At 41.7% G+C, this 26789-nt stretch overlaps 2 protein-coding genes across 5 annotated transcripts in view; one reads left to right on the forward strand and one right to left on the reverse strand.

Annotated features, from left to right (window-relative positions):
- Window positions 1–3704: 3704 nt before the first annotated feature.
- TEX11 (testis expressed 11) lies at window positions 3705–19755 on the forward strand. Its single transcript, XM_072431557.1, has 21 exons — window positions 3705–3770; window positions 4278–4362; window positions 5097–5176; window positions 7219–7299; window positions 7379–7498; window positions 8005–8085; window positions 9077–9162; window positions 9967–9989; window positions 10104–10225; window positions 10903–10988; window positions 11575–11628; window positions 14121–14161; window positions 15359–15442; window positions 15677–15747; window positions 15817–15933; window positions 16110–16182; window positions 16723–16872; window positions 17299–17407; window positions 18329–18449; window positions 19118–19282; window positions 19617–19755. The coding sequence occupies exons 1-21, from the start codon at window positions 3705–3707 to the stop codon at window positions 19677–19679; spliced, it is 1878 nt and encodes a 625-aa protein (XP_072287658.1). The 3' UTR covers window positions 19680–19755.
- A 1325-nt stretch (window positions 19756–21080) lies between these two features.
- LOC140344348 (disks large homolog 3) overlaps window positions 21081–26789 on the reverse strand; it is a 42873-nt gene continuing 37164 nt past the window's right edge. For all 4 annotated transcript variants that reach the window (XM_072431442.1, XM_072431441.1, XM_072431444.1 and 1 more), the window contains 4 exons: window positions 25548–25720; window positions 25362–25471; window positions 24575–24666; window positions 21081–24132 (listed from right to left, as the gene is read on the reverse strand). In XM_072431442.1, coding sequence (XP_072287543.1) covers window positions 24026–24132; window positions 24575–24666; window positions 25362–25471; window positions 25548–25720 — 482 coding nt within the window. In that variant the 3' untranslated portion in view covers window positions 21081–24025. The remainder of the gene's footprint in view (window positions 24133–24574; window positions 24667–25361; window positions 25472–25547; window positions 25721–26789) is intronic.

The raw sequence follows: 26789 nt of genomic DNA on the forward strand, positions 1-26789 counted from the left end.
ACCCCAGATCATAACAGTGCCCCCACAGACACCCCAGATCAAAACACTGCCACCACAGGTACCCCAGATCAAAACACTGCCCCCACAGACACCCAAGATCATAAAATTGCTACCACAGGCAGTCCAATTTATAACACTTCCCCCATAGGTACCCCAGATCATAACACTGCCCCTACAGGTTCCCCCACCTCCCAGGTACCCTAGTTTATAACACTGTCCCCACAGACACCACAGATCATAACACTGCCCCCACTGGTACCCCAGATCATAACACTGCCCCCACTAGATAGATTTTATACCAAAATGACACTTAGTTATTTTTTCACAATTATTGGCTAGATGGCCATAAGGCTCCAGGTCTTTTGATTTTTTGTTTTAATTTTGTAAATTTTATCAATCCAGAGTCCATTAAAACCCTCCTACAACAGCACAGCCTTACAGATGTCAGCAACCGCATAAATGATATTTACAATGAAATGAAATCTTTAGAAGAGGATGGAAGTCGGGGTCCCCCTGTTCCTCAGGTTTGTACAATGCTGCGACGTGCCACATTCCTTGTGCTTGTGGGATGAACCCAACTTCTACGTAACTAACAGTGAAATGATGTTCGTGTTTTAGAAAGATGAACAATCAAATACCTCCTCAGTTCTTGTCCCACTTACCTACCTGATACACACATCCCTCCACAGCTCCTCCCCCACCTACCTACTTGATACACAAATCCCTCAACAGTTCTTGTCCCACCTACCTACCTGATACACGAAACCCCTCCTCAGTTTTTTTCCCACCTACCTACCTGATACACGAAACCCCTCCTCAGTTCTTGTCCCACCTACCTACCCGATACACAAATCCCTCAACAGTTCTTGTCCCACCTACCTACCTGATACACAAAACCCCTCCTCAGTTTTTTTCCCACCTACCTACCTGATACACGAAACCCCTCCTCAGTTCTTGTCCCACTTACTTACCTGATACACAAATCCCTCCACAGCTCCTCCTCCACCTACCTACCTGACACACAAATCCCTCCACAGTTCTTGTCCCACCTACCTACCTGACACACAAATCCCTCCACAGTTCTTGTCCCACTTACCTACCCGATACACAAATCCCTCCACAGCTCCTATCTCACTTCTGCCCTGATAGAAAAATAACCCCCTAGCCACTGTCTTCTCTCCTCCAATGACCTACTAATGACTTCCTCACTCATAACCTCATCACACGCACGGCTCCAAGACTTTTCTAGTGCTGCCCCCACTCTCTGGAATGGTCTTCCTTGTCCTATTCGGCTTGCTCCTACTTTCTGCTCATTTAAAAGAGATCTCAAAACCAAATGCTTCACTCGCACCTACCCGTCTTCTTCTGTCTGCTAAACTCTTACTACTTCCCACCATTCCTCCTCCTGTGCCACTGAATTTTTCTGTCAGTCATTTTCACCCCCTACTTTTTGTACAGCGCTGCATATTATGTTGGCGCTATATAAATATCGTCTAATAATAATTACTATATTAATATTAGTGCTTTGATAAGGTGCATGTGCTGGGCATTGCTGCGAGTTCGGTAAATATACAAATGCAGCGCACTTGAAGCTGGCAATATTATTGTGAGCCCAGGCTGAGATGATGAAGCAACCCCAGGGGTGGGTCCTTGGCAGCCTGACCCCATAGGAGGTGAGTGTAATGATGCTGGCTGTGAAGACATCTTGAAGGAAGTTTTGCTTTTTTCTATAATTGAAGGGAAAGAATAGAGAAGTAGGCTATTGCGGCAATAGAGTATAAACATTTATCAATCAGTTATATTTGTTGTCATTATATTAACATGTAATTTCTGTTCTATGAGGTAGTCAAGCTTTTCAATTCATATCAGTATACTAACTTATATATCACGATTGACCAATATAACTATCATCACCGAAAACTTTTAATTATTCACAGCCTCAGAAGTAAGCATATTACATATTCTATTCAAAAAATTATTTTTTATTCTTATTACCTCAATTAGATAAGTGATTTTTATCACTATCTTCCTACTCTCAGAATAATCCTTTTGGGGTACTCAGGTGTGGATCATCTCCCCGGTACCTCCTCCCTCTTTGATTTTAAGGCACAGTGATTACACTATGTAAGTAACTAAATACTTATGTGATTGATCCCTATGTAGGTTTTGAATGTTTTTTGATACTAAATTGAAGAATCTTGATTTTATTTTTATTTATTTTTTTATTTCAATTTGAAAGTATTTACTTTTTGATTCTTATTTCATTTGTATCTGTCAGTTTTTGGTATATATTTCTTATGTCTCTGATCTCAACAATCCCCTGAAGAAGCCTTATTGGTGAAACGTGTCCGGCTTGTGAGACTTAAGCTACGTACACACTTCCAATTATTATCGTTGGTAAACGAACGATGAACGATCCTGCACGATATCTGTGAACGATCGTATAGCACCGATCCTGTACATACAGATAACGACACGATCGTTCGTAGATATTGTACACACAATAGATGCGATCGTTTGAACGATACAGGAAGTTACGTGCACCGCAGGAACGTTCGTTCATCACGCATGCTCAGACCATGGACGATCAATGAACGATCGTACACACGAACGATGGTCAACGATCGTCGTCCAATCCGATCCGCCGGTCCGGTCGTTCATTTCCAACGACTTTCCTCGCTCGTGGGCGTCGTTGGTTACTTTTTTTATGAACGATTTTTGCCCAATCGATAGTTCGTCGTTCGTTCGTCGTTCATTTTGAACGATAAAAATTGGAAGTGTGTACGCAGCTTTATACACATTTACTTGCTCATGAATTGTAAAGTGTAAACACTGTATTCTGTGTATACGACCACGTTTATGATTTGACTACCTTATAGAACAGAAATTCTATGTTAATATTAGGACAATGATATAACTGATTACCAAATGTTTATATTTGATTTCCACAATAGCCTACTCTACTTCTCTATTCTTTCCCTTCAATTATACTTAAATAAGGTGAGGAAATAATTAAGAGTATCCTTACTATCCTATCACACAATAAGAAAAAATCCCTCCTGAGACTTTTTCTTCACTTGCTTTTCTCTACCTATTATAAAGCATGCTTGGTTATTTCCTTTTTATTTCAGTGAATCTGGAATTCTTTCAGCTCAGTTGCAATGCTTCTTTCCTTTCACTGAATGATAGTCTTGATGCCATCTCTGTACCGTTTATCATCCTAGCATGTTATAAAGTACCTACTTATATCAGCCTGAGAAGAACACTCGCTCGTTAACCGCCATTGAAATGATTGAGCAACATTTTTATAACTGATAAACGTGAGAGCGAAGAGCTGAATATATGGAACAAAGAGATCAATCTGGAGAACCGAAACGTACAAGATGTGGATTATATATCTGAATCGGGATTGGTGGGAACATTAAGTGTTTTCATATTTGCCTTTGTGAGCTTCAGGAAACCAGTTTTATTCCTCAATTCAGTTTTGAATTGAGGAATAAATTCTCACTGCAAAAAACCCTTTTATATTAGAATAATCAGGAATAAATGGTTCAGGTTATTAGGAAACTTCCCTAAGCTTCTCCCATGATGAACTTGTTGTCAGTATAGATTGAGAGGAAGCACCCTCCAACAGTCTTTTTGAATCCTTTTACATAGGGCTTTAGTGGGAGGTTTGCCCCTCACATTGGGGGCTAATAGGCAGAATGCTCCTCAGGATATCCCATCTTACAGTGGGGGTCAGTGGGAAGAATTTCTCCCATACAGTGGTGGTAAGAATGTCAGCCTTACAGATAAAACTATTATTAGTATCATGCTATTGGCTCTGCAGGCACCATCAAATGGGAGGTAAGTCAACCATTGCCTTTGGAACCTTAACTTAATGGCTTCCAGTCATTATGTCTGGTCCTCCATACTTGGGGGATATACGGTGATAATACAACCTGCACCTTCTCTCCAAACATCTGCAGACCTCTACAGACCAATGGGAGCCATAGTGGGACATTCCTCTGCTGCTCCTTGGTATTGTTTTATTGCCTAAAGGCAATAGTGGTTAGACTCAGGGCCCAGTATTCAAACCTTTAATTCCAATGCAAAAAGTACAAAGTACCACCAGCACATACAGAGGGCAAAGTTCAGGGACTGGCACCCCTACCCCCTTCTGGTAGTTACCCCTCTGTTCATGCATCTGCCTCCGTGTTAGAAATATGAATGATGATTGGTAGGACACACTTTGTGGTAAGATCCCTCCTTTAAATTGTCATCCTTTTACTTTGTAGATGGAAGAGTTAGCTATCAACCTGTGGAATTGGGGCATCACAAAGATGGCTGAAGACGTCATCAATGAGATGGAGAGAGCTATAGGTAAGTCTGATCAGAATCACACTCAAGGTGTTCTTTATGTAATCCAAATCATTACATCTTATAGACTCATTTTAAATCTGCAGCTTTTAATACAATAACCCCTGGTGAGTTCCCTGTCCATATACTATGATGGGGTGACAATAATCTGTGCTTGTCTTTTGATTGTGCTCCTGCACTGTCAGCCTGTCACACAAAGCTTCCAATAGAGATTTTGCGAGGCCGTTTGCAGACATATTTAACAGGCATGGTCCGTTGTCACCCTCAGGAAACCTACCCTGAGAAATTCCATGTTGGGATGTATGTAGACAGGTAGCTGCATATATCTGGAGGAAAGCAATAGCTCTGAGATGTAAAAAAATATTTTAGTGAAGCATTTAGTTTATGTTATGCACAGAGGAAACTAAGTCCCATGCCACTCTGTCTGTACTTGATCATTTACAAAACTCGTAGCGGTGGTGTCACCATAGACTGCAATTTATCAACAGGATAGATGTGGGCCGAGAAACAACACCAGCACTGGTTTCTATTATACCTGCAGCATTGAAATCAAAAGAAGAGTGAGTGGAAGTACAGCCAGGGCTCTGCTATATGATGAAAGGGGTAGGGAAAGGTGGGGGGTTCAATTTCAACCATATACTCATGGCTAGATTTTTGACTGGAACAATAATGAAGTGTCTATTATATATCATGTAATGTCTGGCAGCGTCTTGATTATATGGTTCTATAAATTTCAGTGCGTCATGTGTCCTGCACTCTTGCTTCATGGTGTGAAGGCCCTGACCAATCGGAGATGACCTTACAAAGGAATGTTCTGGTAAGAACAAACTACACATTAAAAAAACAGATATCGGACTATTCATGTTACAAAACATTTTTTCAAATTGAAACAAATTTTCAGTACGATTCTGTGAAATTAAACCAGGTTTTAAACACATTTTATCACCGAAGCTGCATGTGAATAGGTAGGGGTTAGTTTTGGTATTCCCTCATACTTCAAACTGAATCAAAGGCCACCCCCTAAATACCAAATAGATTCGTAAGGAAAAGGAGAGAGAGAGAGAGACAGAAGGGGTGTTGTGTGTGAACAGAAGAAAAACTTCTTAATATAGAGATAGATAGAGATAATGATAATGATAAAATATAATGTTCACATAAATTGCCTGATTTAATTACTTATACATTTTAGTAATCTGTAGTAAAAGTACCAACACAGATTATATTAGTAGACATTACAGCAATTGAGGAATTAGTGTTTCAAATGGTGTTTTACCAATCACAGGTGGCCTTACATATGAGTGTTCTGGTAAGAGCAAACTACACATTCCAAAAAAAAAAAAAAACAGATATCTGACTATAAATTTTACAAAACATGTCTTTATATTTTCAGATCCATTCTGTGAAATTCAACCAGGTTTTAGGCCCATTTTCAAGGGTGTTCAAGGGAACACCTTTTTTTATTTTTTTTTATTTATGGTGGAGTTCGGTGCCATAGTTCTTCCTCCCTTTTTTTATCATCAATAAAATCTTTATTTATCATTACAACACCTTTTGGACAGACCTTTCTTCTATACTTCAATGTTTCCTTACTGGCTCATTTCAAACAGGACATTATCCCTATGGTCTCCTTAATACCCCTGAGGAAGCCCAAGAGGCAAAACATGTCGGGATTAGAAACCTTTCTTTTGACTTTCAAACAGTAGTCCTGTGTCTAGTTAGACCAGATATCACATTCAAAGTCCACATACGTGGGAACTAGGCCACTCCACCGACATTTAATATTTAGCTCACCATTTGAAACACCAATGCCTCAATAGCTGTAATGTGTACTAATATAATCCATGTTGGTACTCTTACTACAGATTACTAACATGTATTGGTAATTTTATGACTGAAGCTGCATCCAGGTTGCATAGAAACAGGGGTCACCATAGGGGTCTCAGGGGTCACAACTGCATCCAGGCCCTTCACCAGCAGGTCAGTAGGGGACCTCCTTATGACACGTGTTTTCCTATATTGACATGTTTGGGCTCCATCCCATTCCCCAACAGTGTTTACCACCTGAGCTCCATCTTGTTCCTCAAAAGTGTTCACCCACTGGGGTCCTGCCTCATTCTTCCCCCAAGAAAGCATTCAACTCCATTATTGTCCATTATTTATATCCAGCACAGGTAACAATAATGTAATATATTGCCGCTTTCCAGTTATTAGTGGTAGCTGTGAGTTGGTCCTGCCATAATTATTTGTCACTTCCTTTAGGCTGAACTAAAAACATACAAGCAGAGTTATCTCAATCTTTATTAAACTACAAAATGCCCAAACTCCTATGTAATAGAGATGAGCATGGTTTGTAGTTCAGATCCGAACAATGCTCCTCTATAGATTTAGTACACATAACTAGAAACTATCTGGCTTTTCTGCCTTATTGCTGGCTCTCTGGATGACCTCCCATGATCTCCAGCTTACATGACGCCCCAAGTCCTACAGTGGAGTTCCAAAAATGTCCTGGGAGGAACAGAGTTACAGCATTGAACTTGAAAGGGGAGTGCAGCCGCAGACCTTTACACCAGGAAGATAGCAGATGGCAGATGACCCACCTACTGGGTTGCCATTCTTCTCCATAAGGTGCTGTAGTCAGCATAACAATTAAAACTAACTACTTTACATCCTCCAGATTTAATTTTCTCTTGCTCTTTGCTGCCAATAGCTGGCCTCTTTCTTCTATTTTGTGCCTCCCCTTTACCTTCTTTTAGGTGGAGTCCCACCCATGATCCCTGTCCTGTGGTCCCATATGTCTCATAGCATGATATTGGAATGATTCACCTTTTGAAATATATTCAGGATCATTTTATTCCTTAGATGACCATGAACACTGGAAAAGGTTGGATCGATGTTGGGAAGCCTGAACTTGCCACTGGATTTCTTGATACTTCCATGACTGTAAGTTTAATAAAATATCAGATCAGTCAGAAGACTGCTGGTCTCTGTTTGTTCAGCTTTTCCATCCTTTTCTTTTTAGAATCTGGAAAAGCTTTATTCCATGTTGACTCAAAGGAGTGCTCAGGAGACCGATGTGAACTCCTACAAAGACCATGTGGAGCGCGATCTCTTTAAAGTCCTGACCTATCAGGCGGAGGCTGTAAGTCCCTGTGGTGCCCATTCACCCTAATAAGGGGCAACTACCACCCACCAATTCTTATTAGTCCCAGTGCTGGGTATCCAAGGTGAACTTTAAGGGTTACATGGACACATTTCTAGCACTTTTGTGTGAGCTGCTATATAAAACATTTGCTGGATGAATGCTGCAAATCAACAATTGACCTCCCAAGGGTGCACAATGATGTTGTTAGAGATGCATGGCCCTTCTTTTCCTCCAGAGACTTCAGTGGGCCTCCATCTAGCTCCAGCTGTAGGACCCATTTACCCCCGTCTGTTGCAGTGAAGTAATGTATATTAAGGTAGCACACCTTCCTCCCCATGCATTGCAGTGAAGTGTGTCAGACAAAACACTGACAATGGTTCGGGCGTGCTGACAAGAACTAAGGCAACACCTTAGAACAGGAATGTGTGAATAAAGTAAATAAAAGTTTTTAATGGCAACTGTCAAAACTAAAAGAATATTTACCTTTATGTGCATTTTCCCAGGCTGTGGCTCAGAAAGATTTCCTCATAGCATCAGAAAGGATTCAGAGATGCAAAGACATGCTGCAGAGACAACCAAAAAAGGTGAAATCTGTCACATCTGATCTGATTTATTATATGTTCCTTACCATCATTAATGGGTATTATAGTGCATTTATTATATTTTATTGGGGTTAGAAACAAGAACATTTTATATCAGATTTCTAGATATTTATCAATATATGGCATAGAGTGAGCACTATGGCTTACCTGAAAACAGTAAACACTCCTCCTTGCTTTGCAGCTGCCTTTGTCTAATTTATACTGAGCTCTCTTCTAAGTGATTATTCTGCGCTCTAATTGGGTAAACTTGCTTCTTTCAGCATTGTATCTGCAAGGATACAATAGTAAATGTGGAACAAGGAAAACAGCTCCACCTGCTGGCCCTCAAAGAGAAGGCACAATATATTTATTAATATTATTATTATTATTATTATTACTATTATTATTACTATTATTATTAATAATAATAATAATAATAATAATAATAATAAAATTATTGTTATTATTATTGATGATTATGATTTGTATAGCACCAACATATTGTGCAGTGCTGTACATTAAGTAGGGGTTGCAAATGACAGACAGATACAGACAGTGACACAGGAGGAGAGGACCCTGCCCAGAAAAGCTTACAATCTAGGAGATTTTTACTTGTATTAAAAAAAAAAAAGAAAATAATGGACCCTAAACCATTACAGCAATTCTTACAACATAGCATCAGAGGTTCTTGATATAATTTCAGTTCTTTGCATTCCCCATTCCGTGTGACTTGCCCCCCACTTGAGACCTCCTTGCAGTATGGTAGGTACCCTGGTGAAAATTCACTGATGCTACAAAGAATGAATGAGACTTTTTCACAATGTAGTGACTTTGTATCGGGCAGTTGGCTTGGCACTGTATATATCTGGAGATCAGATTCCATCATTCCCGAAAGTCATCCATACTCCATACAATGCTGCCTTTGTCCCTGCAGTGCAGAGTTCAGGCCTCACATAATTTCCTGTGACTAACCATTGAAATATTTGCTTTGCAGGCCATTTACCTATCTATTCTGTGTTACAATTTTGGAGTGGAGACATATGAAGATAAAAAGTATGAGCAGAGCTCCTTCTGGCTGCGGTAGGTTGTCACCCTGTCATGTCATGAGATCAGAGTCAGGACAGGGACACACACACTGAAATTCTTGTCAGTGCTGGAACTTCTCATGGAGATGATATCTCTAGAATTTTCCAGAGCTATTACATTATGTGTTATCAGACTTCCACAGGCAGCAAGAAACAAGCCTGAGCACTGCTCTTATCAGACAGTCTGATATGTGGAATGTTCCTTATTTCATTTCACATAATAATGCTGCAATGTCTTAAAGAGAACCTGCAACCTACAGACAATTCCTTCCTTTTGCTTTGTGCGTTCCAAGGAATTGTATTATTATTATTATTATTATTAATAAACAGGATTTATATAGCGCCAACATATTACGCAGCGCTGTACATTAAATAGGGATTGCAAATGACAGATGTACACACGGTAGATTTTCGCCCGATAATTGGCCGATGCCGATTATCGGGCGATAAAAATCTGACGTGTGTACGTAGCTTAAGGCATGAATCTAGAGCTGAGGCCTCGCTATAAAGTCTAGTAAAGAGGGCAGATAAGCCAGGTGTGCAAAGCCAGAACTATTGTGCTGGAAACAATCAGCAGATGACAAAAGTACTAGGATTTCCATTACAAATATCCATAAAGTAGTTCTAAGATGAGGCCTTGTTAGGTGAGGGCAAGGTTGGTATCGTGGAAACTATATTATGATGAGTTTGTATTACCCTGAAAAAACATTCATTGTGAGGGGATGGCATTCACTCACATCACCTTACTAATTAAAGTGATCTATAATATTCAGTTTACTCTTTTCTTTTCCAATACCAGTCAGACTGTCTCCTTTCACATATGTAAGGAGGTAGTTGGTGTGTCTGGATGTACACTTACCTTACAGAAACATTGAAGTATCATAAGCCTATCCACTGCATGGAAGATTATTGTGATTTCATGAATCATTTTTACAGCTTTGAATGTTGTCTCTGCTATGGGGAAGATGGCAGCTCAGAAAGATGGTGAGACTTTAATTTTGAACAATCAGTATTCAGCCACCGACCTCCTCGGCCGGGCTGCACAAATAGCAATGGAGGTAAGAAAATCAATAATGGGATGACATTTGTTTTCTGATCTCAGAACATAAGGTATACTAACACTTGTATATAAGCTTCTTCTTTTTATTAATAAAAAGTAATCCTTGTATAGTAAGTGACTTTGCTGAGACTGGGATGGTTTCATAAATCTGGTGCAGCAGAAGGTAAGCATTTCCTCAGTCTTTGTAAACACAGCCAACTACATAGACATTGGGATTTACATAATTGTGTCACCTCTGAACTTGCAAGTCCATGACGTAGCTGGTGATCCTGGAAGATGGATGAATGAAGACAAGAGGGTACAGGGAATTTTAATTAGGAGATTTGTGGGTGCTGCCATGCTTCCATGTTTCAGGGGTTGTACTTTAAACATTGTTTCTTCAACCGGCTTTGATCAGCCTCCTCAATCTTTTTATGGCCATCTTTTTTTCTTTCCTTCAGTTCTTTGATCAGTTCATGTTCTATCCCTCTCTCCCAGACCTGTGGTTAGCACTCTGTGTTTCATAGTCAGTTATCACCCACCAGCACAAGATTCAGAATCTGACAGGTGTGACGTTGTGTCTCCCTTTTTGAAGCTCCATGGTTCCATCCTTCAACTTCTATCCCACCAGTGTGACAACATCACAATTAGATAATTATTGTGCAGGAAATGACAAATTATTTTCTCTATTAACAGAACAATCAGCAGAATGTAGCTGTGAAAGCTCTACTATGTGTGATTGAGCAATCCCTGGACATACAGCAAGTGTTCATGTCACTCAGGTAATCTCTGCACTGACACAATCTCAGAGACATTGTTTCTCATAGTTTTATCTTTTCACCTCTTAGATTGTATATTATATCTCTCTAACATAGCATAAATGCGTCCTGACATTATATAATGGTACATCCTGGGGTTTACCCAGCTGTACCCCAAATAAAACCTTGTATAATCGCTAACTCATTGTCACCCGAAACTATCAATAATATCATTTTGGGTGACAATAGTAATGGATGATGCTATACTGTTCTATTGTTTATGGGGAAGTAGGGAGGGGACAGGAGTTGTCTGTGGGGACATCAACAGTCCAGGCTAGTGGTTGGTCATCTGGGGATCCAGCACAGTGGATTGCTAAATGGTCATGTCCTGGGACACCTACCTGCGTTGACACTAGACACTAGATTTTCATATCACCGATTGTCTCGATCCACCATCTATATAAACCTTAACACCCCCTATGACACCCCCCTTTCCTCACACTGAGATCCAGCTGAATGCACATAAAATACATTGTGATATCTGTGGCATTAATAACAATTATCACTTCTTTTTTATGCAGTGTGATTTATTTTTCCATTTTCTTGTTAGGTGTTTGATGCGCTTGACACTTCACCAGGAAAGACCTGAGGACAAAGACAAAAGGTATACAGTGCAATACAGGAGTATGGCACTAAACACACTACTGACTGACCTGCTGCACACAATGCATGCTGCCGCATATACCATGCATTGCAGTGCAGAGGTAAACATAAAGAAGTCCATGCTGCCCCTTTCATGGACTGCTGTGTTACTTTACCATGTAGAGCAATGCACAGCACAACAGTCATGGAAATCAGTCAGGCTATCACACTCATCCATGAACCAGGCCTATTCAGTGGGCCTGATTTTATTAAAGCTCTCCAAGGCTGGAGATGATACAGTTTTTCAGTGAAGCTGGGGGATCCAGTAAACCTGGAATGGATCTGGTCCAGGATTGAAAACATTTGCTAACAAATAGCAAATGGCTTTGAAAAAATCCATTCCATTTGCTGGATTGCCCAGCTTCACTGATGAAAATATATCCTCTCCAGCCTAGGAGAACTTTTAGAAAACCAGGTCCAGTGTCTCATTTTATTATCTAATAATGTCTTTGTTTTGTTTCTTCCAGTTCTTTTCACTGGCTTTTATTTCATCTTAGGATCAAATTCAAGCTTCTGTGCTTTGTCTAAAAATACTCCCCTAGTCGCTATCTGTGCTCCTCCAATGACCTACTAATGACTTCCTCAGTTATAACCTCATCACACGCACGGCTCCAAGATTTTTCTAGACCTGCTCCGACTCTCTGGAATGGTCTTCCACATCCATTTCGGCTTGCTCCTACTTTCTGCTCATTTAAAAGAGCCCTTAAAATCCATTTTTTTTAAACTTGCCTACCCGTTTTCCTCCGTCTTTTGAAACCGTCACTATTTCCCACCTCTACATATCTCCCCTCTCTGCGGGGCAGGGTCCTCTCCTCCTGTGTCACTGTCTGTATCTGTCTGTCATTTACAACCCCTATTTATTAGTACAGCGCTGCGTAATATGTTGGCGCTATATAAATCCTCTTTATTATTAATAAAATTAATAGTAATAATAATAATAATAATGTAAGATGCAAGTAGCCACCTAAAGGTGATTTAGCCAATCTATCACATTACCCCTTCCCTGTCCAAGGTATATATGCAGCATGGGACACCCGTCACCACACAAATGATGTCTGTATGTATTACCTTCATTCCCAATCTGCTTCTTGTACTGATCTCAGGCCGTGTGTAGCAATTCTCTAAGTACAAACTTCCAAGTGAAAAAACATAACATAGATGTAACCCGATCCCTAGAAACTCATATTATTGTTACCACGTCAAAGTCATTTCAATCTTTTTAAAATCCAAAGCTTTCATTAATCTCTGGTGATCCTGCCACAATGGTTCTTGTTCAGGCACTTTCCAGGGGGCCAATGCCCAGTCTCACAATTAAGCTCCTGCGTTGTCACTTGGGGCTTCTAATGAGGACTAAGGGATACCTACTGTTCGGTTCTTTTAGGGGGTCTCCAAACGGACCATCAGAGATGGGACAGTAGATCCTAATTAAGAAGATTGATTGTTGGAACAGGGAAAATCAAATGCTTAGCAGTTAAAGCGCAGAGATTGTAACTAAAACCAGGAAATCCATCAATCTTTATAGGCATACAGAATCACTCCTGTATTGGAGGGCTTAAGCCGTTATCTAATTGTCATTAAGCAGATTGTCTAATAACGTATAATAGGAAGTCCATATAAGCTTAAAGTTCACAAACCGTTAGTGGGGTGGATAAACCACATGTCCAGCACTATAGGCACAGAAATGACTGTCCGCCATCTTGGATTCTCAAACTGGTTCTAAATAAAAGGGTCTCTTATCAGCCTTCATGGCCATTCTGTGCTCAGCTCTCAGGGTCATCCCGCTGATTGTTTCTGTTGCAGGTGTTGCTCTCTGAAAACAATCAAACAAAGCAGTAACTTTTCTTCATAGAAGCAGAGAATATTTTATATGCTATATACAGACCCCCCATATTTTTATCTCACTACAAATAACTCCATTGTGTTCAATCTGCTCACGGATTCTGTTGAATATTCTCCAGTCAGCAGCATAAATTCTGTGTGGTTGTGGCCTGGAACATAAAACTTTGTACTGCAAAAAAATTACTCAGTTTTTATGTCCTAGGGTTATTATTATTATTATTATTAATAATAAACATGAATTTTTTAGCACCAACATATTACGCAGCGGTGTACATTAAATAGGGGTTGCAAATGCCAGATGAATACAGACAGTGATACGAGAGGAGAGGACCCTGCCCCGAAGAGCTTACAATCTAGTAGGTGGGGGAATTTCACACACAAAGGATGTGAGATATGTAGTGGTGGGAAGTAGTGACGGTTTCAAAAGGCAGAAGAAGACGGGTAGGCAAGTTTGAAAAAATGGGTTTTGAGGCTCTTTCGTAATGAGCAGAAAGTAGGAGCAAGCCGAATAGGACGAGGAAGACCATTCCAGAGAGTCGGGGCAGCTCTAGAGAAGTCGTTGGTTTATCTGGTTCTGGTAATATGTAATAATTCTAATATTTTCTCTCTCCCCAGAGTTCTAAATAGCGAGAATCTGATGTCCTACCTAAATATCGGTATGATCAGCTATACATTCATTAAAATAATATTAATATTGGGACAATGAGCTGTACATTCATTGTAACAAGACATGTAAGTGGTGGGACTCCGGGCATTGTGAATAAGGGTCAGGGACAGCTCTGGAATGTGAAAAGAAGAGCTAACCCATGGAGGGCGGGGGGGGGGGGGGGGGGGGGGGGGGGGTTAGGGGACCATCACTGAAATAAAAATCTGCCCAAAGTCACACTTTACCAATTCAAATACAGTCATTAGGGTGGGTTTGGCAGTGCCGGCCTGGAGGGATCTGGACAACCTGAGTTTTATTTTTGAATACAGTATAAAGTGTCCAACTCTCCTATACCAGTGAGCAGAGCAGGAATTGTGTTGTATTCTGCAGAAGCATCATTGAGCCCTGATGAAGTGTCCTCCACTAGAAACGTGTTGGATTGTTAAACAATTGCTGTGATGATAAATTATATCTTGCCTATTATCAATGCCACATCATAGATAAAAAAAAAAAATTCTGAGTACATTTTCAGCCCAACGCCAGATAAGATATATTGTTTTAAATGTATTGGGGAAGGGTTTGGGTCTCTGTAAGGTCTTATCTCCATCTATGGCATTAGATCTCCTTTCATGGTTCATGGAGTGACAGACACCTGCATTTCATGTCTGGGTGTCACATGGACAAGAATTATTATTATCATCCAGCATTTATATAGCGCTGACATATTACACACGCAGCGCTGTACAAGGTCCATCGTCATGTCACTAGCTGTCCCTCAAAGGGGCTCACAATCTAATGTCCCTACCATAGCCAAATGTCATTACCACAGTCCTAAGTCCAATTTGGGGGAAGCCAATTAACCTTACTGCATGTTTTTGGAATGTTGGAGGAACTGGAGTACCCTGAGGAAACACACACAAACACGGCCAGAACCTGCAAACTCCATGCAGCTAGAGACCTGGCCCAGATTCCAACCTGGGACCTCTGCAAAGGCCGGATTGGTAACCACTGAGCCACTGTGCTACCCAAAGAATTAAAACCCTCCCAATGGAGAGAGATTCAACAACCTGACTATGATTCTAATACCTCCTAATTGACTGGGGTTCAGCTTTCAGCAGCCAATCAAATATTTGATGACTGTATATACACAAGTCATAATGTTATAAAAATACTTTCTAGTAATATCTGCACATTTGTCTTTCCTTAGCCTACAAAAAGCTTACGGAGAATCTGACATGGGATGGGCTGCATGAGAAACGAATGGAGGAAGCTCAATGGTTAAGGAAAGTTGGTGAGTGAGGCCACGGGCCAGAGGACAACTTGTTACCTGCATGCAATAAAATTATTATTATTAATAAACAGGATTTATATAGAATGCTCCTTCTTTGTCCCTTCTTGCACTCTTCTCACATGGGCCTGATCTTGCCTGACCTGATGTGTGACCCCTATGGAACAGCTGTGATAAAAATACATTGGTATTGATTTCCAATACTACTAATATATTGATCTCTCTGTAAACTCACAGCGTGGAATGTGGCTGTTGGTGCTCAGGAGTCCCCATCCATAATGAGAGATTGCCTCCTTCTCTCCTATAAGGTACGCCTGTGACAACAATGGCGGGGAAGTGTTGGGAATTCTGGCTTTCATGATATTTCTTTCTCTCAGATCTCATTGTTCTGCCCTTGTGACAAGATAGTGATGGTGGCCCAGAGCTCTTGTTTATTTATGGCGGCCGCCGTGGATCTGCTACTGGCAAGGACCGCCGTGGATCACTCGGAGCAGGTTAGGGGTTAGAGTGACATATTTCCTGTAGAACTCCCCTATATGTGTCATGTATTTTATATCACAATATGTTTCAGGTGACAAACCCCTGATAAATGTATACCAACTTGAAGATGATTTAATAATCCATGAATTGTTTTACACCTGTTATTGGTCAGATTTCATTCTCTGTGTAGGTGAAGCTCCTTGTCCAATCATTGGAAAACATTAATATATGTCGGGAGATCCAGAATAATCTGAAGGCTGCAGGTAAAACCTCCTTTTATTTATCATTTCATTTATCTTAATAGACATTCACCATACAGAGAACCTGTGGACAGGATTTGGAGATTGTACACAAGCAGTGTTGAGCTTTTATACAAACCTTCACTGACCTCTGTAGCTGCAGCATACAGAGTTATACATCAGTGAAGTTTACAGTAAAACCAATAGAATTAGATGAGAAGTGACTGTTGACGCCTGTGTACTACACCCCCACCAGCAGAGTCTGGACTACACCTCTAATAAGGAATACAGTGGTGTCCCTCAGCCTCCTGCTTAGTCAGTAAAAGCACAGCAGCTGATTCATGAGGTGTTCCTTCTGCTCAGTCTTTTTTCTCCTCCTGTAAGCTTGCTTTTTTGTCATTACATCGGCATGCAGCTCATCTGAATGGCTCCTCAAGCTTTCCCTTACCTTCTCATGAGCCCTGCTGTATAAAGACTGAAAGAAAGTTGTTTCAGTTTTTAAACATAAGATACCAATAATGATCTATTACCATGCGCCATTATTTGTGTCTGTTTTACACTCAGGTGACTTTCCCAATGATACCAAAGAGACCCTTCTGTTGCTCTATGAGTTTGAAATCCGAGCTAAGCTAAACGACGGAATGCTGGAGAATATGTTGGAATCTGTGTGGGAGATGCCCAACCTGGATGCCAAGATACTGGAATCAATCGCATGTGAGGAACCAACCAAAAACCCTTCCTATTGTGTCTCTGCCAATAAATAGTCAAATCTTCCCAGATAGGCACACAAATAAAAACCTGGCAGGGGTCCTAAACCTTTCTACAAAACAGAATTAGTGGCTGCACTGGGGTCCTGAACTGACCAGGACATTATATGCATGGAGTTTGTATGACATAACTTTGGAGGGGACATTGGGGTGTGAGCCCCAGGGAGGGAGTATCAGTGACAAGATAATGGACCCTGTACAGCGCTGCGGAATATGTCAGTGCTATATAAAGATATCATTATAATAATACAAGTCTCTGATTGGATACACATTGCATGTAGTGTTTAAGCCCCCACTGTCCATAGAATGATATTTACTAACAGCTGTATGAATATTTTATTATTTGATTAAAATGCAATATTTTCACCCAAAGCCTTGTCCATGGAGGCACCAGCATATTACCCCTCTATCTGCAAGAAGGCGCTTCATGGGGCATTATCGCTGCATAGGAAGCAGGACCCCCCGGATGTGTCCAGGCTGAGGTATTGACACCCCACTAATACCCCACATTGTACAAGGTATATCCTATGAGAAGTAGGACCTCCCCAATGTGTCCAGACTGAGATATAATGCTGCAATAATATCTCACAAAGTCTGTACTATAGGAAGCAGGACCCCCCAGGATGTGTCTAGGCTGAGGTATGACACCCCAATAATACCCCACATTGTCTGTCCCATAATAAGCAGGACCCCCCCATGTGTCTAGGCTGAGGCATGATACCCCAATAATACCCAATATTGTCTGTCCCATAATAAGCAGGACCCCCCATGTGTCTAGGCTGAGGATAATACCCAATATTGTCTGTCCCATAATAAGCAGGACCCCCCATGTGTCTAGGCTGAGGCATGATACCCCAATAATACCCAATATTGTCTGTCCTATAAGAAGCAGGACCCCCCATGTGTCTAGGCTGAGGTATGACACCCCAATATTACCCCACATTGTCTGTCCTATAAGAAGCAGGACCCCTCATGTGTCTAGGCTGAGATAACACCCCAATAACACCCCACAATATCTGTCCTATAAGAAGCAGGACCCCCCATGTGTCTAGGCTGAGATGACACCCCAATAATACCCCACATTGTCTGTCCTATAAGAAGCAGGACCCCCCATGTGTCTAGGATGTGTCTAGGCTGAGGTATTACACCCCAATAATACCCCACAATATCGGTCCTATAAGAAGCAGGACTTCCAGATGTGTCTAGGCTGAGGTATGATACCCCAATAATACCCTACATTGTCTGTCCTATAAGAAGCAGGATCCCACAGATGTGTCTAGGTTGACGTATGACACCCCAATAATACCCCACCGTGTCCATCCAGTCACTGTGTGTATGTATATAGATGATACATTCTGTATATATGAAATTATTTGTTCTGTGTTTTGTCCTCTTGCTTGCAGTAAGTGTCTGCACAGTCTGGTGAAGTTGAGTTTACCGGAGAGGCTTGCAGAGCTGGAGGACTGCCAGCAGGAGGAGGCCTGGGGCTATTACCAGGAGGCACTTTCCTTCATCTCCAACGCTGTGAGTGCAGCCATACAGTGTGATATCATTGTCTCTGTAATATTCCACAGTATGACAGGCTGAGAGGGACACATGCTTAAAGCTGCAATACTTACCTCCCCTACAGAAGTCTCCCCTGCAGTATTTCTGCTCCACCACAAGATGTCCTCAGTCTTCTGCACTGAAAGAAGCCCTGAGGAATTTACCCCAGAGAGCAAACTGTAATTGCAGGACATCAATGATCTGCCCTTGGAGGGTTGTTATTATAAGGGCCATGCACTCCTTAATAATGCAGAAAGCAGGGTTGATGTTCTGGCCCTGCAGATAATCCACCAATGGAAGATCCAGAGGTCATGTGTCATGTGACTCGTCAGAGGACATCTGGATACAGTAAGTATGTTAAAGAAGAACTTAAAAAATACTGCTGGTGGATCTGGAAGGAATTCCTTGAGAGGTTGGAGAGGAAAACACAGAATTAGTGTAAATATAGCTGATGCCGGCCCTATGGGCAGGGCCCACACAGACTGCTTGCTTTGCAGCATCCTCTGTCTGACTAAATCCTTATTTAGGGAGGAACCATTTCTGAGGACTCCCCCTGCTGGCTGTAAACGAGAATGCAGAAAATGTGCAATGTTATAAATCTATGTAACTTAGAGTTTTAAAAAGCTGTAACGTTTCCTTATGTCCAGGAGGGCTATCCGGAAATTGAGATTTTGTGGCTGATGACCCGAGCCTGGAACACCGGGGTTTTCCTGTACAGTCTGAAGAGATTGCCAGACGCCGGACGTTGGTTTGCATTGGCCATGCGTCTGCTCAACCACCTTGAATCTCTGAAAAGCAGCTATGAAAGCAAGGTAAGTACCGGTGACCGGTTACCCAGTCAGTGTGCTGCTTCCTGTGGGGTAACTGCATGGTTGGTGTACCTGGCAGGCAGCTTTAAAGTGGAACTCTAAGATTTTAGCTGGAGCTGAGGATTAGGTGGATATGGGGTGAGAATAATTATCTGGGCATGGTCTGATGGTGGTTAGACAGGGATATGGTGGGGGGGTTACATGGGGTGGGGGTGTTGAGGAGGGTGGAGGTGGGGGCATGTGATCACACCCGGGGGGGGGGGGGGGGAGGTGGGGGCATGTGATCACACCCTCACACACCTGTAACAATATATTTGTCTGTTCCGTGTTTCCTCAGATGGTGGCGCTGTACAGCAATATCCTGGACAAGCTGGATAAAGCAGCTCTGAGTGATGAATAATAATTCCAGACGTCGTTATTCCGGATTTGATCATTTTATTTGTTGTATTGGACATATAAATAATTCTTCAATATGATTTCAGTTTCCTTTTCGCTCTCTTTTATGGGACAACCAAACACAAACCTGTCTGGGGGGATTGATGGAAATTTAAAGAATAATCTGACAAATTCACTGCAGTATACAGAACTAATTAAAGAGGCCCTGTCACTTCATTCATTCATCGCCACCCCTGGGTCAGATATATTCACTGTCACAGCATTCAATTTCCTGCTGCCCCACAATACCTGCTGCTTTCATATGTGGGTGGAGGTGGGGTATTCAGGGCAGTGCTCAGGCCTGGCAGCGAATCACTAGGCTTGAAAACCATCACCATTATGTGTAAGCTCTGCTGCCAACTGACCTCTGTGCTGGGTATTACTCCAGTAATATGGAGAGAGGCAAGGGAACATTTTAATAGCTGGATTTGGTCTTGATGGCTTATATAAAATATTTCCCTTCCATCATATATTCATTTCAATGCCTTTGCTGCCGCCCTGTGGACATCTGTTGTATCTGCATGCAGCTGGTAAATTTGGATGCAGTTATTTCAGGTGATATAGTAGATATTTGCATAGCTCCACTCACTATCTAAAAATAAGGAATTAACCCCTCTACATGCATATATTTTTTTTTTGACTGGAAGATCTGGAGATGCCTCTTTAACTCACCTTTTACCCTGGCCCTATGGGTAATTAGAATCTGTTTAGACCCCTTGCTAAATATGAGCTTGTTGGTCATCCCATTCCAAGTAGATAATGTGGACGATTTCTTTTTCCTAATTGGCCCCATTCCTATAATCTGCAATGGAAGCTACAGAGAAACCGTGCTGACAAATACATCCCCACCCCGCAGCAAGGCTGAAACCTTCTCATACATAAAGGGGGTAAATAGGGGTCAGGAGGGCAGATTGTTCAGCAAGGTTAACAAAACAGACCTTAAAAGTTCAACAATATCCTTAGAAAATATTATTTTGCAGAAAGCAGAGTTGATCTTTTCTAGATTGTAAGCTCTTCAGGTCAGGGTCCTCTCCCCCTCTGGTGTCAGTATCTGTCTGTCATCTGCAACCCCTATTTAATGTACAGCATTGTGTAATATGTTGGCGCTATATAAATACTTATAATAATCCAAACATAACTGGGGCCAGCCCAGATCTCCATCAGCAGACACACCGGTACTATAAAGGGGGTAAACCCCGATGGATTGTAGATATTGGAGCAATCACATTGCATCTTCCAGTGGATGTGGCAGCAAATATCTAACATTACAGAAGCTCTTTTGATGGTTTTTTGATCCCCTATTTTCACCATAAATTTTGATATTTCTAATAAAGATGACACACAAAGACAAAATAATAGACTCAAATCATTGCAACTTCGTTTATTAAAAAATATATGTGCCTCCTGGGTTCACCAGTCTCTCTTTAAACAATCGAATTCCTTTTCATTTTTTTCGGCTCTGCTGTAAATTACAATTGGGAGGGGAGAGGCAGGGACAATGATATACATATATAAAAGGTTGTATAATCACACATTGGTACACGCCACCCGGCCATTAAAAACCCCGTTACATAATACCATCCCCCCCCCCATCACAGCCTATTGCAGCTGATTGGTGGCAGGCAGGTGGCAATGATTAAATAAAGTGAATTGGTAGAGGTAGGGGGAAGCTACGCCAATTCCCCTTGAATAGCAGCTGAATAGAACACAACATATCCCCCTCTCTCCTGAAGTTCAGCGAGTTTCCCCCACCTCAAAGCTTCGACTTCCATTGATTTTTTTGTCATCACAAGTAATTGAGCACAATTGTTAAAAAGCAAACTATATATAGCCCTAAAAAAGTTGATGACGCCCACACTAAGACCACCTGACAAACCGGATGAGCCAGCTGGTCTACGGCGCACCGGCGGCTCCGACTCCGGACAATAACCTCCGTTTCAGTGTTTACTAAATCCTCGAGTCTGTGGAAGAGCTCGCTGCTCTCCATCACATGGAAAAGGGACCCTGAGCGTTAAGAATTTTTACACTGAGAGATAATTTTTGGCTTGCGTCTATAAGTCTGACCTTGGCCGGCGGCAGCACAAGGTTCCTAAATAAAGGATAAGCGCACCTTTGTAATGTTGTCACACCTTGCCAGCTGATGTACTGGCTGCAGGCACTGGGCGGGTCCTGAGAGAGCTGTGACATCAGAAGCCAATCAGAATTCACTTCTAAATGGTTTTCTCCAATTAGCATTCAACATGCAGATGACATCATTGGTGCTGGGCAGATCTTTCCGCTTGCTGAAGCGGGATATTCAGGATGCACAGAATGGCAACAACAAAACACATAAAAGGAAAAAAAAAAAAAAAAAGAAACAGATATTTAAAAATATTTGCAATCAGAATGCTTTGATTTCATACAAAGATGCAATTATCCTTTAGGGTCTGTGCACTGTGTTCAGAATACGTGGGCCGCCATCAGGCCGAGGAGCATTACTTCCTATGAACTCCGTAACTTTTCAGCTGCCTCTTGAACATCTCTTAATTCTTTCCTAAAATAAAATTCTGATCCCTTTAGTAAGATATTCCTAACATACAGATAAGCCTTCACCAATAAGTTCCTGGTAGAACCTGCTCCAGTCAGGTGCTGCCCACATACATCCATATTATGCCCACAGCGCTTTTTTTAATGCCCCAAATATTCCAATTTTGTCATGTGGTGGGTTGGAGCTAGGTGTCAGAAATACCTAGAATATTTCATAGCGCTAAGCCCTTCCGTCCCTCTCCAGGCTCACAAGTATTTAGGCCTATTCAAATTGGCAGGATTGTGAACTGAAAAAAAAAAAACTTTATTCTAATGGAAATGAAGAAAAGAATTGATTTTTATACCCGTTGATGGAAGTTACCATGAAAAAAGGATCACACGGCAAAACAGCGCCTTAAAAAAAAAAAAAATAGATTAAACGTAATAGTCATGCAGACACACAAGAGGCAGACCGGCCAGGATCCCTGCTGCTGCCCATTGCGCACCCAATCCCCCCGGGCATCCCCCCAGGGCCAGGATCCCAGCCGCCATCCCTCACGCACTTCCCCAGGGCCAGCATCCTAGCCGCCTCATCATCCCCTCTCTCCGGGCCAGGATCCCAGCTCTCATCAGTCGCGAACTCCCCCGGACCAGGATGCCCTGGCCTCCTCACAACAGACCCCTTTTCTGGTCCTTCATCAGGAGAACCAGCAGAAAAGAAGCGCACCCATGTGCACACTTTAGTATTTAAGAACACGTGCAACCCCCATATGGTGAACTCCCAAAAAATAAATCTACAGAATGGGAATAGATTGTGAAAAGCTCTCCAACCATAACAAATGTAGAGCCATATAAAGCTCCAGGCTGTACAGAGTCGCCAGCTACCCCCCAAAGTACCATCTTAGCTTGTCAGAGTTTGAGTTTCTTCTATGACAGCCAGCCAAGAGAAGACGGCTCCTTTTAAATTAAAATGTTGTTTTGTTTGTTAGTTTCTGGGAATTAATTAAAAAAAAAAAGAAAAAAAAAAAAAAAAAGCTTTCCCTTTGTCAGTTAAAATTGTAAAGTCTAATGCACATTGTCAGTTTTCAAGAAAGTTGTTGTATTAAAAAGTAAAATAGAAGAAACTTCCCAGCTTGACAAGCTGCTAAAAAAAAGGCAGCCAGACACCCAATTTGCACTCTCCATACAGCCGATGTACCCGGAGCAAGTGATTGCAGCCATGGTGGGTAGGCCATTGAGTACCAGAGAGGAGCCCGAAACTCCCCCCCAATCACAGAAAGACTTTAAAAAAATTGTTACAAACAATAGAATAGCAGGGACAAATATCCCATCACAGCCAAAATATATATAATATATATATATAGTCATATATAAATTATATATACACACACACACACACACACGCACACACGTTATATATATATATGTATATAAATATGCCTTCTTCCAATCCAGCAAGGGGTAAAAGTTATAGATGAAGGGTAGGTTGGTTTGAAGTTAGGACGTGGCCTCATCTTGCTCTTTCCCTTTTTTGTTTTTTTGTTTTTTGCATTTTGTTATCAAAGTTCAGTCTGTTTTTGTTTTGTTGCCCACAAGGGCAGGGATTCCTTGATGACCGCACAATATTTCCCGAAAGGGCCGGTATAACTACACACAAGTTGCAAGTTCCAAAAAGAAGCGGAGTCTGAGGGTCTTCCCAGGGTTGGGGGGGACAGTCTCCTGTGTTTTTATGGAACCCCGGAACTCCGTATCTCTGGGCGGAGGGTGGTAGAGGGTCATTGAGGATTTAGCTGTCCAGAAGATGGTTTAGAGTTTTTCAGGGGATGGTACCCAGATGTGATGCCCAGAATGATCTTCAATTATCTGCTTGATCTTGTTATAAATTTCTTCCAATGACTCGCCCTGTACAATGGCTGGCGAGGAGAGAGAGACATTGCAAAAATTAAAATGACGCCCAATTTAAATGACCCCCCCCCCCGGACTAAAACCTCCTACTTTGATTTAATTGCATAAACTTCTCACAATGTACATTAGAAGCTGCACCAAGTGAGACAGCCCACCCAGCACCATCCAGCCCCTCCCACCCCCAGCCTGATTGTAAAGAGAATTACTACATATTATTGTTTTATGTTGTATACGGAGCTACAGACTCAATTCCATGGGTTTCTATTGTAAAAAAACAACTTCATATCATACAGCTCTAACTGACCCTCCTTAAAATTAAAGGGCTCACCTTTCACATAAACACATATTAGAGGATGGGCATTGCAGGGATGCCCAATAGGATTTCCATTACACATAGATTTCTCCATATAGACTTTGTGTACAACAAATGCCCCACTGTGCCCACCTTACCTGTGAAATATTCCCCAAACTCCTGCTCCAGCTTGGTGGCTTTATCGAACATCTTGTGAGCCTGCTCAAATGTTTGCCTTCGGTTCATCTCCCTGACATGAAACAAACAGAAAGTTGTTATTCACCATTTGACATATTTCTGACCAATAAATCACATTTTTGGCTCGTCAGTTGTCAATCAGCAAACACAGATTTATCAAAGCTTTTAAGGCACCTGACCCCGGCTGGGCTTTCTCCCCAAAAAGCACCTTAATCCCAGTGTCTCTCACCCAAAGTGTGCTCAGCCCCAGTGTCCCCCAGCCAAAAAATCGTTCAGCCCCCAGTGTCCCCCAGCCAAAAAATCGTTCAGCCCCCAGTGTCCCCCAGCCAAAAAAGTGTCCAGCCCCCAGTGTCTCCCAGCCTGAGAAACACAAAATCTCTGGGAAAATGCAGCTACCATAATCTGCGTTGTCTTCCTATGAGATTTTGTTTGCTCTTTTAAAAGGACTGAACCCAGAAGGGCGACAATATCATGAGATGAGGACAGAGTAAAGTAAATTCCTAACTTTATCCTTTACATACATATAGTAGGAGGAGCCGCAGCAAGCAAAATACCACCTTGTATCCTTGTGCAGCAATAAACAAAATGTATCTATAGGAAAAACCCAAAGCGCAAACATAATGGGAGAAAAACAACACACACTACCTAAAAGTAAATATACTAAAATGAGCCCTTTGCTACATTCAGCCACATACATCGTATAATAAATGCCACACATTGGGGATGGAAGGGGGAATGTTGACTTACATGAGAGCTTCTACTGATTTTGGTTTGATAAAAATAGCGATAGGGAAGAGTTGTGCTTGCTGCAATCGTTTGATCGCATTGCCAGATACATCGAGGATGCAATGTTTTCCCTAGAAGAGAGAAAAGTCGTGAGCCAATCATGTTCAGGATATTTGGGTGAATTACTTTTTACTGCGGTTCACCTACCCTTTCAGCCACCGTGCGCACTGACTGAATGCTGGTGCCGTACAGGTTGTCATTAAACTGCCCGGCCTCTATGAATTTGTTGTCCTGGATGTCTTTCTCCATCTGTTCCCGAGAAGACACAAAGTGATAGTCCTGACCGTCCATCTCGTTCTCCCGCCGGGGTCGTGTAGTGTCTGCACAGAGAGGAAGTTCTGTTAGAAAGGGAAGTGCAAGGTTTTTTTCATGTTTTGACATCATTCTGTATTTTGTGCCTACCTTTCTCTTATTGTTTAAGATATGTTTTATTTACTTTTTTTTATTTTTATAATCCTGCTTTGTTGTATACTTGTATATGTTAAAAACTTTAATCAAAATTTACATTAAAAAAAAAAAAAAAAAAAAAAAAAAGGAAAGTGTACTGGGTGGTCATAGATGTACGGAGAAGTGTTGATCCCCCCGCAAGGGTTTGTAAGATGGGGATATTTGAATCTCGGTTGGGACACTATCTGCGTGGAGTTTGCAGGTTCTCCCCATGTTTGTGTGGGTTTCCTCCCCACATTCAAAAAACATGCAGTTAGGTTTTTTGGCTTCCCTCCCTTAGACTGTGGTAATGACATATGACTATGGTAGGAGCATTAGATTGTGATCCCCTTTGTGGGACAGCTACTTACATGACAATGGACTTTGTACAGCTTTGCATATTATGTTGGCGCTATACAGATACTGTGTAGTAGTATATACACTATTACTGATCAGTCCAAACACATTATAAATAAATCAACATTACGCAATAAAACTATGGGTGAATATGGGCCTAAGTTTGATTACTTTGGCATGGCTACAAAAAGGAAATTAGCAGCTCCTGTAGGATATGAAACACTCCTGTGTATTTGCAATTTGCAGCATTTCCTTTTCCTTGCAACATCATCTTGGCTTCAGAAGTTGGCTCTTATTTTCTTGATATTAACAGTCAGGCTCCTTGCTAATGTGAGATCAACAGACTGTGGGTTAGATGTCCTGAAGCCTCATGGGAAAGCCCCATCATACATCCCTGGGGATTTCAGGGTGATCTACCTACATGCAATGGAGGGCTGTGTAACCCTGCCTAGTCAAGAAGGTGCAGTGTTTAATCTAGAAATGTTTTAAATCCAGGTGAGAAGAAGGTGTAGGTGGATGGCAGCCCCTGCACTGTGACCCAAATCTTTTGTAACCACCCAAAAACAGCCGGGTGGTTACTGAAAAGTGCCGGGTGGTGCGCCTAGC

The sequence above is a fragment of the Pyxicephalus adspersus genome, chromosome Z (assembly GCF_032062135.1).
Source record: "Pyxicephalus adspersus chromosome Z, UCB_Pads_2.0, whole genome shotgun sequence".
Classification (NCBI taxonomy): Eukaryota; Metazoa; Chordata; class Amphibia; order Anura; family Pyxicephalidae; genus Pyxicephalus; species Pyxicephalus adspersus.

Excerpts from the sequence above, each read along its gene's own strand:
- TEX11 (XM_072431557.1), top strand. The coding sequence starts at position 3,705 with ATGCTCCTCAGGATATCCCATCTTACAGTGGGGGTCAGTGGGAAGAAT. Across the intron at positions 14,162-15,358 it reads GATGTCCTACCTAAATATCG|CCTACAAAAAGCTTACGGAG; the intron begins GTATGATCAGCT and ends GTCTTTCCTTAG. Across the intron at positions 16,183-16,722 it reads GAATAATCTGAAGGCTGCAG|GTGACTTTCCCAATGATACC; the intron begins GTAAAACCTCCT and ends TTTTACACTCAG.